This window comes from Bison bison, unplaced genomic scaffold (genome assembly GCF_000754665.1).
Source record: "Bison bison bison isolate TAMUID 2011002044 unplaced genomic scaffold, Bison_UMD1.0 scf7180017864053, whole genome shotgun sequence".
Lineage (NCBI taxonomy): Eukaryota > Metazoa > Chordata > Mammalia > Artiodactyla > Bovidae > Bison > Bison bison.
In genome coordinates, this window is record NW_011494625.1 from 2,635,280 (window position 1) to 2,648,120 (window position 12,841).

Consider the following 12,841-nt stretch of genomic DNA (forward strand, 5'->3'; position numbering starts at 1 on the left):
TAAGTCTGTAAATTTAGGGATGGAAGCAGAACTAAAATGTAGGTCTTCTGACTCTCAAAACCAGTGAACTTTCCAATTTCCAGTTTTATCTGATGTTTTCAACATCAAAGATGTCTGTTAATTATCACTGGAATCTGCCAGTATTTTCATCTGTATTTTTGATAAACAAGGGCAGAAACCAAGTCTTATTAATTTTTCTTTTTAAATCCCTACCATTTATCTAGGAATATAAAGTGGCTGGATCACAGGTGATTCATAAATGCTTACTGAACTAAACCAATCCAGATAGTCTGCCATTTTTTCATTCTCTAAATCCTAGTACATTCAGATTTTATCTTTAATCCTAATGATTCTCTGATAATAATGTACACAGAAAGTTCCTACTGGGAATTCCCTGATTTTAATCATAAACTGCTCGCTTATAGGGCACGGCCTTCACTGTGATACTGTGTAATATTATGGTCTTGGTCTTTCTATTTCATTATTACATGTGCACAACTAGACTGTAAATTCCATTAAGATGGGAGTGCTACTACTGACTACAGATCTCTCTGAATACAACCAGACACAGTGCAATGCTTCAATGAGTAACAACCAGACACAGTACAATGCTTCAATGAGTAAACGCATATGAATTCTACTTCGGCTCCCATCAAAGTGTTAGCTGCTTACTCGTGTCTGAGTCTTTTTGACCCCATGGACTATGGCCTGGTAGGCTCCTCTATCCATGGAATTCTCCAGGCAAGAATACTGGAGTGAGCTGCCATTTCTTTCTCCAGGGGATCGTCCTAACCCAGGGATTGAACCGTGGTCTCCTGCATTGCAGGCAGATTCTTTACAGTCTGAGCCCCCAGGGAAGCCCCTGGTTTCCATACTTAGTGGGAAAAAGATACCCTGACAACTAGCTCTTTAATTCCTATTATTTTCCACCAATTACCATATTTTTGTCTCTAGAAACTTCATATCAGTTACATAATTTAAAGATCTTCATGTATTAAATATGAAGAAAGTAAGAAAAAAATACAGTTCTCAAAAGTACTACTAACTCTCCAGAGATGCTGTATATACTTTCCGAAATTTTGACATCTTTGCTTAAATTTATTATTTCTTGCACATCTTTGTTCACAGATGGTATGCACCCATCTACACAGAACTGCTGAGAGGGGGAAAAGAAAAAAAAAAAAAGTCTGTCATCATAGTGACACCTGCTGGTTTTTAGCTGTAAATTTTAGATCCTAAGTAAAAAATAGATTCCTCAGCATCAACATTTTTCTTAGTAAAATTAAATGCTGTTTTCCATTTTAATAATTTACTAGATATATAATTAATTAAAAACAAATTTACTCTATACACAATCGACCACATCAGGTTTGTGTGTGAGACCACAATCTCACTGTAATTTTATGAACTATTTTTCTAAAAAAGATACATCTCCCAAAAAGGTGCTTAAGCACTTCAGAGTACTGAAATTAAAAAAAAAAAAAAGATTTAACTTGTGGTTTTCTATTAAAATTCTCTACAAATTCTATTTTAAGGGACTGCATTATAATAGGCCTTAGAAACATTTATAAAATTATTTCTCTGCAGAATTATAATTTTAGCAATACTTTCATAAAAGAATCTGATCTATAAAAAAGAAAAATCTTAACAATCTAGCTAAATTGAGATATACTTATAACATTGTATTAGTTTAAGGCATACAATATGATGATTTGACATATGTGTCTACCAGGAAACGATGACAATGTTTAATTGACGTCATATCACAGTTACTATTTTTTTCCTTGTGATGAGAACTTTAAGATCCACTCTCAGCACTTTTCAAATACACAACACAGTACTGCTAACTAGTCACCCTGCTCCACATTACACCCCCAGAACTTTAACTCTGTATTCTGTGACCTTTGATCCACTTTATCCACCCTGTACTCTTGCTGCTGGCAATCACCAGCCTGGTCTTTTCTATGAAGTTTTTGTTTCAGGTTCTAAATATAAGTGAGATCATTAAGTATGTGTCCTTCTCTGACTTATTTCACTTAGCATAATACCCTCAAGCTCCATCCGTGTTGTCATAAATGGCAGGACTTCCTTCCTTCTCACGGCTGACTCATATTCCATTGCGTGTATATACACACACATCACAGTTTCTTTATTCACTCATCCGCTGATGGGGCGCTTAGGTTGTAGTTCTCAGTGTACAAATCTGTCATCTCTTTACACTTATTCCTAGGTATTTTACTCTTTCTGTTGTAACTGTAAATGAGATTTTCTCATTTTTTTTTTAGGTTACTTTATTTTTGGCTGTGCGGGGTCTTCACTGCTGTGGGCGGGCCTTCTTCAGATGCAAAGAGCAAGGGGCTGTTCTTTAGTTGTGGGGCACAGATATCTCACTGCGTGGTTTCTCTAGCACAGGTTCTAGGCATGTGGGCTTCAGCAGCTGTGGCGCACAGGCTTAGCTGCCCCACTGTACACAGGACCTTCCAGACCAGGAATCGAACCTGTGCACGTCCCCTGCACCGGCAGACGGAATCTTTACCACTGAGCCACCAGGGAAACCCCCTCAATTCCTTTTTGATAGTTCATTGTTAGTGAACGGAAACACAGCAGATTTTTTGTATACTGATTTTATATCCTGCAAGTTTACTCAATTTATTACTTCTAAAAGTTATTTTTCATGGAGTCTGTGAGAGGCAGTATCACAGAAAAAGTAAAACTCTATTTGCAGATGACCCTGACTTCTATAATAGTCGAATTTTTCACTCATAAATCGTGTTAACACTTCTATGGCAATTACCTTTTCCATGCCCACCTGATTTCAACTAGAAGGGATTTAAGTTTGGGGCGGAAAACAATTACTCCAAAGGAACAAATGAAGCCACGTATTCTCTGTTCACTTGAATTTTTTAAAGGCGTAGTACTTCCTGCGTTGGATCTGCTGGCCTTGGGGCCCAGGCACATCGCAAGGGGCTGGGCCGCGCACTCGGCCCTTTTGCTTTAAGTGCTACACCGCTTTCATCTGGTGACGGGCCACGTACAGGTCTCTTCCGAGTGGCATTCCTATTATATTCCAGCCTAGGGTGCAATCTGACCATCCAGCAAATAGTGACGTAGTTCTTTTTTAAAATAATTCAGCTTATTTTCGAAGACTCAAATTCACATTCAGGAATTCCCTGCTTTCTGGAAGCTTGCTTCATGCTCTTTGTCATGGTGCGTACGTGGGTTGCAAAAGATTTCCAGATATGAGACAGAATTTGAGAAGAGAGCTTATTAGAGTGGGAAACACTGTTAGAAGAGCAGGCAGGCTTGTGGGAGAGCCGACCCCTTTCAAGGGCTAATAGCCAATGTTTATAGCCTCCAGACAGAGAAAATTCCTACTGGAAGGGTGGCATTAGGTGATGGGTTAGGATGCTATAGGGTGGGTAACAGGGTGGTGCTTCACCTAATATGGGTCAGGGAACTGGCGGGTTTAGATCCAGAGGCTCAAGGCAACAGCTGCTGTGGCGACGGGTCAGTTCCAGAGATGTTTGTCCTGTGACCTTGGTATAGGCTGCCACGTTCTTCACTTTCACAAAAGACATATAATTAGCACTGGTTTTTGCTAACCAAAAGAAATCCAAAGAGGGTTTTCATTTTTATGAAAAAAGGTGGGAAACACATAGCTCTCAGCGCTGATCTTAAAAACTGTTACAGAGGCAGCGTGTACCGAGTAGCTCCTTCACTCAGCATCTCAGCATTAAGCTGCCACAGCTTTCACCTGTGTCTGGGAGTACTTGGGTTTTATCTCGATTTATCTGTATTTCGTGCGTCCATTAGCAAGATGTGCTCTAACGTCACTGCTGCTTCACTCTACGCCATCTGGCTTACAAAAGGCTGCCCAGTAGGGAAGAGCCGTACTGACGTCTGAGTGTTTGTGGTACTTGAAGTGTTCTTTAAAAAAAATACAAACTATGGAATTGTGAAGAAAAATTGGGGGACACATCTGTACTAATGGATTTTCATATCACTTTAGAATTTTTTCATTAAAAAATTTATTGGTATATAGTTGATTTACAATGTGTTAGTGTCTGCTATATAGCAAAAAGTGAATCAGTTAATACACATTAAGGAGTTTTTTTTTTTTTTTAAATCATAAAAGTACTGTTTATCTGATGTGTTGCTGCCGGTTCAACATTAGGTGAGCAAAACACGAAATTCCCTATATTTCTACCGTCTTACTCTTTCTCTAAAAACAAAGTGAGCACATCTTGTTTAGAAGGATGAAGTAAGATTATATTATGTAAGGCACATAAAAAGTACACTGTAAATTGTGTTATACAGATATAATTATTGTATTTACTTACCATAAATTGATTTTGACTATTTCCACAGATAGTTTGAATCCTGACTTTTGGGAGGATGAAAATAGTGTAATTATTAATTTATTGCTCTGTTGAGTGTATCATGTTTGAAAACCTAGGTTATTTTCCTCTTGCTTATGGAACACAAATATGAAAATATCAGAGAAAATACGGCTTTGCTAAGGTGGACAGGCAAGTCACAAGAAAACATGGTTTTAGCAGTTAAAAAAATGAGAAGAACTAGAAAGAGCAGGCTGTAAGTGACGTGACTAATTACCATACACTGGAGAAGACTCCTTCGAGTCCCTTGGACTGCAAGGAGATTCAACCAGTCCATCCTAAAGGAGACCAGTCCCGGGTGTTCACTGGAAGGACTGATACTGAAGCTGAAATTCCAATACTTTAGCCACCTCATGCGAGGAGTTGACTCATTGGAAAAGACCCTGATGCTGGGAGGTATTGCGGGCAGGAGGAGAAGGGGATGACAGAGGATGAGATAGCTGGATGGCATCACCAACTCGAGCACATGAGTTTGGGTGAACTCTGGGAGTTGGTGACGGACGGGGAGGCCTGGCTTGCTGCGATTCATGGGGTCGCAAAGAGTCGGACACGACTGAGCGACTGAACCGAACCAATTCACTGTATGACTTTCAGTTACACTAAGTCAATAAAATATTAATCTCTGCATTTAATTGGAGTTGAAAATTAACGAAATAATTGTAAAACCTTTCTGACGGACTAAAAGCAGGCTACTAAAAATGCATTCTCTATAATGATCTAGCTTCAAATAGTTTGACTGAATTAACATTTAAAATATTTTTTCTGATATTTTTCATCCTGAGATAAAGACTTACAGCTGTAAAAATGACAAAAAAAGAGGCCCGAGGGTACAATTTCAGAAAAGGCAGTCATTATGTCAAATTACAAAGCAATAAAACCCTCTGCCTTTTAATCTGCAATGGCAACCAAAACCCAATGTATTGAAACATACATACTGTAGAAGACAGTTCAAGAAGTGAATAGAAGTGTTCAGACTGGAAAACCTATGTGTGACAGAAGCAAAAAGGAGAATCCACGGTGTACACTGGAGGCGCCTATGATTTCTCCAGAGTTTCATGGAACTTTGGGGTTAATACCACAAATCTAGTACTTCTATCTATATACTTATAACAGGGACCTAAACTACAATAATGTCCTAAAAAGAAAAAAAAATCCAAAATGAAGTACTCAGGTAAGAGTTATGCAGGTTCAAAACAAGACTACTATGCTCTTATTTGCTTTTATTAGCTTACCAATAGTAAAAATAATTCAACAGAACAGAAACAATCAAATTAGCTCACAGACAACAAGAGATCTAATAATAATAATAATAATAATAATAATAATAAAAGGAACCACCAAATAGAAAATATTAGGCACAATGACTGAAAGAAAAGATATTCTTTATACTAGAATATGGACATGGTGTTTTAGAAGGAAATTTGAACATAATAAAATCAACATATACTTATCTAACATGCCATTTCTTTTTTCTGGTAACTTTATTTTTTGACGTTTCTTACTTTTTGCTTTGTATTGGGGTATAGCTGATTGTTAACAAACAATGCTGGGATACCTCCCGGTGAACAGCGAAGGGACTCAGCCATACACATACACGTATCTATTCCTCCCAAACTCCCCTCCCACCCAGGCTGCCACTTACCACTGGGAAGCGTCTCCTGTGCTGTCCAGTAGGCCCCTGTTGGTTACCCATTTTAAATAAAGGCATGTCGCACACTATTTCCCGCTAACTACTGAACACCTGAAATGCTAGAGAAAATTTAACCTGTATATATATTTTTTAATATACAGGGCTGAGCTCATGGCAAGTTAATGAAACAACTGAGGGCAGACTGGGAAACGGTGAAATCCCCTCAGAAGGTTTGGCTACGGAACTGCCAACTGTCCCAGGTCCCACCCCTGACGCCTGGAAGGACCCCCGTTTTGAGGACTACAGCTGCACGGGGGCAGGAATCACGGCCTGGGACTGGGTAGGTCTGCTCGGGCCACCGAAATACAACTGCACAGCTGGGCAGCTTACACACAAGAAAATTATTTTCACGTGGTTCTGGAGGCAAGAAGTCCAAGATCAAGGTGCCAGAAAATTCCGTCCCGTTGAGACCTCTTCCTAGTTTGCAGACAGCCGCCTTCTCTGCTGTATAAGCACGTGACTGTGTGCACAGGGAGAGAGGGTCTCTTCTTCTAAGAACGCAGGTTCTGTCAGATCAGGGCCCCACCCTTCTGACCCCGCTCAACCGTAATTACCTCCATATAAGCTCCATCTCCAAATACAGACGCACTGGGGGCTGGGGCTTGAACATATGAATTCCGGGACACGATTCAGTCCACAGCAGGGGCCAAGCTGGACTGCAGCACCACTGATGACTCCCCAAAGGGCACCTATCAGGGAGTGAGCTAGGAAAACACCGCAAGTTTCTCGTCTGTGTTCCAAGTGGAGATATGAAGGATGAAAAAAATCTCTAGCGACGTCTTATCACAGCCTGACACTGTTGTACGTTTGAGGAGGAAATTCACAAGGCTTGTGAGTGTTGGTGAGCGCCCATACACACTGAAGGACAGCAAGGGAGCAGGGGGAAACCCAAGGGGAACTCTGACTCTGAAGTGGTCCAGGCTTAGCAGGGCCAAAAGGAACCAAACGGAGGTGCTAGAAAAAAAAAAAAAAAACACAGCAAACTTCTCTGTTGGAACATATCAAAAATTCCCCTAAATGGAGTTCAGAGGAATGTCAATTCACAATGAAAATTCACAATGAAAATTTCTGATCGCATCAGAAAACAAGTCATATACTTGTTTCAGACAAAACAAACTATAGATTCAGATCCACAAAAAAAAGGATGAAAATACTGAAATTATATACAGAATGTAAAATAAGAACATTTAATATGTTAAAAGAAAAGAAAAAGAGAGAATAGAGGAACTACCCCAAACGACCTAGAAAGTTTGAGAAAGAACCAAACAACATTTCTGGAAATGAAAAAATATAATCACAATTAAAAACGATAGGTAGGTTAAGTACATCAGAGACAGCGAGAAGACACAATTAGTGAACTGGACAATGGATGTAAGGAAATTATCTAGTGTTCAACACAGAGATAATGAGATAGAAAAATATGAAACAGAGATTATGAGATATAAAGAACAGAGTGAGATGGTGAAACTTAAAGTCTAATTTGATTTCCTAAAGGAGAGAATTGAGAAAATGCAAGGTATATTACCAATTTTCAGATTCAAGAAGCTCAGTGAATCTGAGTAGATTAATAAAAAGAAATCCACAGCAGACAAGTTGTAGTAAAATGACAGTAGTAAAATGATTGCAGAGATAAAGAACTTAAAACATAACCTGAACGAGAAGACTGACTGCCTACAAAGGAATACTCGTCAACTGACAAGTGTCATTTCAGAAGCAATAATAGAAGCAAGACAACGGTGGAACAGTATTATTATAAAATGAGAGAAAATAACTGTCAATCCAGACTTGTATACCCAGCTAACTTTCAAGGATAATAAAACGGTAAACTTACAGGTAAATTTAAACAAATACTGACTGTATATAATAACTACTTTGGAATTAAACTGAGATAAAACTAAAATTCTAGACACTTACAAATTAAGGAAAGGCAATCAGATTTTGCTCAAAAGTCTGATGTTTAGTGTAAGAGTGAAACATAAAACTTTAGATTCTGTTAACTATGCAAACTAAAATTCACGGTAAAGCATTAAAAAGACAAAATTTTAGTTTTACCTTTTAAACTTGCAGAGAAAAAGTAAATGGAAAAACAAAAAGCTCAATGCGGAAGATGGGGGTGGGGAACACCCAAGGGCAGAGAGATAACAAAATGGTAGAACAAAAAGCCCAAAAGGATGGTATAAATAAACCCTGATATGTTAGCAACTTCCACAAATGTAAATCAATTAACGTCTCCAGCTAAATGATAGATACAAAGGAAAAAAAAAAAAAACCTAGTTAGCTTTTAGTGGGTACATGAAAACACATAGTAAAGGTCTGACTGAAGAACAGAGAAACATATACCATGCAAACACTAACCAGTGGTGGGCCTCTATAAATATTCCTTTCAGAAACAAAAGATTTTAAGGCAACATAAAATGATATAAAAACACTGTTAGAAACAGAAGCTGTGACAACAAATATAAGATTCAATTCTAAACGTGGAAGATAAACAATTCTAAACTTCTAATATACTGAAAACAAAGTTTCAGAATATATAAAACAAAAACTAACGTAATTACAGAGAGAAATTAGAAAATCCACTAGAACAGAAAATTTTAACACCTCTTAGGATCTGAAAGATCAAGTAGAAGAAAAAGAACATTAAAACAGAGACAATTTGGCCAATACAAGTACCAGTTTGGTCTAAAGAACACCCAACAACTGGAAATACGCACACTTTCAAGCACCAACCCAACGTTTACAAAACTGACCGTATTTTGGGTCAGATGGCAAATCTCAACAAACTGTAACATTTCAGTCTTATATGAATCTATTCTTGGACCACAGTCTAATGAAAGCAGAAATCAATAAGAACAGAACTGAGAAGTCTACATGTTAGGGGGAAAAAAAGAAATCCACATATGCAAGTAAAAAAAAAAAGAAATCATGACGAAAAAGAAAAAAAGTGAGAATTTTAAGACCTTTCTACAGCACTTTATATTGACAAAACAGTATTTCATTTCCTCATTAGAAAGTAATCCTGTGAGCCACCCAGAAGCTATATTCTCTCTGCTAGACAGCGTAACAGCGGAAATGCTGTTTGTTATACGACCACTAAAGCAAAATGTTATATATAAACACATACCAAAAGTGACTTAGAAACTGAGAAATACAAGTGAAAGTGTTCACTACTAAAAATATTAAAAGGAAAGAGAACCAACCATCTCTTTTAGAAGGTATATTAAATAGCTAAGAAAGTTACAAAGAAGAGATTTAGCATCAATGTTTAAAGCTCAAAAAGTTCATAAAGTCATTTTGGTTTAAGAAGGCCCTTAGATCCTCATATAATATATACAAACTCATATGGTAAAATCTTTATTATTCACACGACATGAATGAACATGGTCAAAAATCTATGCACAAGTGGAGGAATCGTTACTGCTCACACGCACGGTCCTGGTTTCCTGGTTCCAGCCTCTGTTCAGTGGTGCACTGGCAATTAATAGCTCTTCTGAAACTGCCTACAGTACAAAGGGAATTTTCATTTAGGGTTCCCCTCCCTTTTCATGTGCAGGATATTTTTGGAAGTATGTTTTCTTTTTCCATCCACTGAAAAGAGAATTAAGAAAATTCCAACATGCCTGCGTGTCAGCAAGTACTCTTTTAGGTCCAGGTACCAGAGGATGATGGATGAGCTTGTCAAGCCTACAGTAGCGGACAGAGGGAGTTGGCAGAAGTTCTGTGTTATTGAAAGAAATTTCAAATACTTATTTCATCTCCTCTATTAACTTTAATCACATTTTCAACATGCAGCCAAGAATGAAGCTTTGACAGTAAGCCATAAATTTACACAGGCAGGCATTGTCACTTTTCTGCAGGAGCAACACTAAGATAACACAAGAAAGCTGGGTATTTTTTGCTTGTGCCTTTCTTCACTGAAGAGCAATGAAAAGACCTGAAAGGTCTGTCCATACCTCACATTCATTTGCCATAAATCTCTTGAAATTATTGCATATAATTCTGCTTGGTTCATGGTAAATAAAAAAAAATCTATTTAGTTCCTCAATTAGACTGTTAAATGCAGATTTTTAAAGATCACAGTGATGACAGAATTGGTACATATTTCATCATAATACACCTGCTTATGAGAACAGACGTTCAACACTAAAAAGGATTTACATTTAACATGGATCATTTGCCGTGTGGGCAAATACTTCTGGTTTACTCAGAGCCAGGATCTTTATACGGTTCCAGAGGGAGGCCTTGGCAGAATTTGCTGATTACTCATTAAATGGCTGAAACATGTAGAGACGTTATTTATCTTACAAAGCTTACCCACAGCAAAAACAGACGTAAAAATGAGGTAAAGACTATGGGCAAGATTATGGTTCTTGGAAAGGATAAAAGTCAATCGTGTTTCTGGTAAGCTTTTCCTTGTAAGCATGTTTTAAACAAAGCTGAAAATATGAAGTGTTGGAAGGCCACAATCTTAACAAGCGTGTCTTGTTGTCCAGCGAAAACACAGCATTATACACCTTCTCCCAGCGGGCCGTTCAGAGACCGGCGTGGCCCCATGTCACAGCGGAGACGCAGTTCTGATGCTCCTCTCTCTTCAATATGACCTCTGCTCCCAGGACAGCTGTTTCTGTCAACAGTAATTACTCACAGAACAACACTGTATACATTCCTTCAAGAGCCAAGGAGGCCACGACAGGCAGACACCATCTCTGCTTTCTAAGCCACAATGATAAACTAACATTAACCCTGCAGAAGGATGAATTAAATTACTTCCCTAAGAAGTCTGTACTTACGGTTAGTTCTCCGAGATAATCAATCAATGGAAAGCAAGACTGGTCCACATTAACCGAGAGCACGTGGATACCGCTTTCCTCCAACTCCTTCCCCTTTAAATGATCATTTAGAGGCACTTGAAACTGGAAAGACGTGGCACTCCTCTAGGAAACAGGGAAGACTCAAGGAGAGGGCTCCGTCTTCCGACAGGAGAGTGCCATCGAGTATATTGCTAAGCTTGAAGCAGAGGCTAAATGGTTTGGTGGGACGTTTTTTTTGGCGGGGGGGAACGTCAGTTTTTTCTCGTTAGTTCGTCACTGCTGTGGTTCACGCACTCAGAAGGCTGAGAACCTTGCCAGGCCCTTCTCCATCTCGGCGTACTGCTCGCGCAGCTTCTCCATGGCCTTCCTGTGCTCCTCGTCCACCTCTGCCTGCTCGCTGTGCTGCTCTTTCATGAAATCCTCCCACTGCGTCACGTGCTGTTTCTCACTAGCTATTAAAAGGTCATTATGAATCTGAGAAAAGAAAATTTGAAAGTCACGTGACATTTTCCAGACAATTATTTTGCCATGCAGGGAGACAAAAATAATTTTATCTCTTGACATTTGCTCACTGCAGCATAACAATCAGCTTGTAAGTCGCAATGATAAAACTCCGTTAATAGTTTTAATGTCCAACAAGAAAACAACATATCAGACACATCTAAGGCTTCCCTTACTATGCCTGAAAGTGGGCATTCACATTTCTGAAATCTCAAAAATATCTAGTATTTTAAACAACAGATCCAAACACAATCCAAGTAAATTTTCATACATCTATTTCTCCAATTCCATTTAACTGCATATAATTTAAAATTAAAGAATATATGCCAAAAGAATTGCTGTTGCAAGAAATTAAAATGCATGTCTTACACAAAATATCTTTTAGACACATTTAAATGAACCACAGGTTATTAATCAATAGGCGAGAACTCAAGCAATCTCTTTAGTTCAGTTCCAATTCTTAAAGCAAATAAACACCAAACGTATCTGCATCAAATACCCTAAGTTCATCTTGAGATGTTTCTTAATATTTCTGTATGAGGACACTAAATGGACTTCTTCATGGCCACTGAGCTACTAAATCGTAGATGCAAAGGTAGGACTCGCTGACACCCAAACCTATGCCTTTTCTATCCCAAATGCAAATCAGATCATTTCAGGGAAGTTTTTACACAGATGGCTAAAAGTCTTACATATACACACACACAAAGCTATTTCAAGAGTATTTTTCTGCCAATCTGATCTAAAGTTCCTCAGCACCAAGGCTTTCCAAGTAAAAAGAGGTCAGGAGTGAATCTGAAGTTTCAGTTAGAGTGAAACAACCCCCTCAAGTACGCCCCTCGACCCAGGGGGTCTGAGCAGGTGGACCGTGGTGTGGAGAGACCAGGGTTGGGGTTTGCCGATCCAATGCGCTGGGGAAACAGGTTAGACAAAAGGCAAAACATGACTTTAACCTTTCAGCCTCAGAGGCGGTCATTCTTCAAAAGATAAATAAAACATTAAGAGTTCATTAAATTCTTTCATGGAACTTTGGCAAAACTATTATATTCTAAGAGAAAAGCCATAGTCAGATAAGAAAAATACAAATAAACTTTATCAAAATGACACCCTGGCGTGAGCTGGAAATTAATTTCTAATAAGCACAGAGGACAGTAACTAACCCCGCATGCTCAGAAGCAGGTTAAAGAGCGCCCTAAGCCGGCAGGAGTGAAGGTTGTCTCGGGGGTCGTCAACTGCAGCTGTCAGGAAAGCGGTACGCCTGGCTGTGACTTCCCGAGAACGGAGCCTAGACAGGGCGCCCAACTGCTCCTCCATGAAGCAGCAAAGATGCCCCCAAGCACATCCCAACAGGAGCATGCCTCCTGGCCTAACAAGCCAGTGACTGTTCACAATTAAAAAGGACTCTCCCAAATAAGGGACAGGGTGGGTGGGAGGCAGGCTCA

The 12,841-nt window shown here is 39.0% G+C and overlaps 1 protein-coding gene across 1 annotated transcript in view; it reads right to left on the bottom strand.

Annotated features, from left to right (window-relative positions):
- Window positions 1-9,411: 9,411 nt before the first annotated feature.
- The window catches only part of BLOC1S5 (biogenesis of lysosomal organelles complex-1, subunit 5, muted), a 25,293-nt gene continuing 21,863 nt past the window's right edge, over window positions 9,412-12,841 (bottom strand). Inside the window, exon 5 of the mRNA XM_010835845.1 lies at window positions 9,412-11,372. Coding sequence (XP_010834147.1) covers window positions 11,193-11,372 — 180 coding nt within the window. The 3' untranslated portion in view covers window positions 9,412-11,192. The remainder of the gene's footprint in view (window positions 11,373-12,841) is intronic.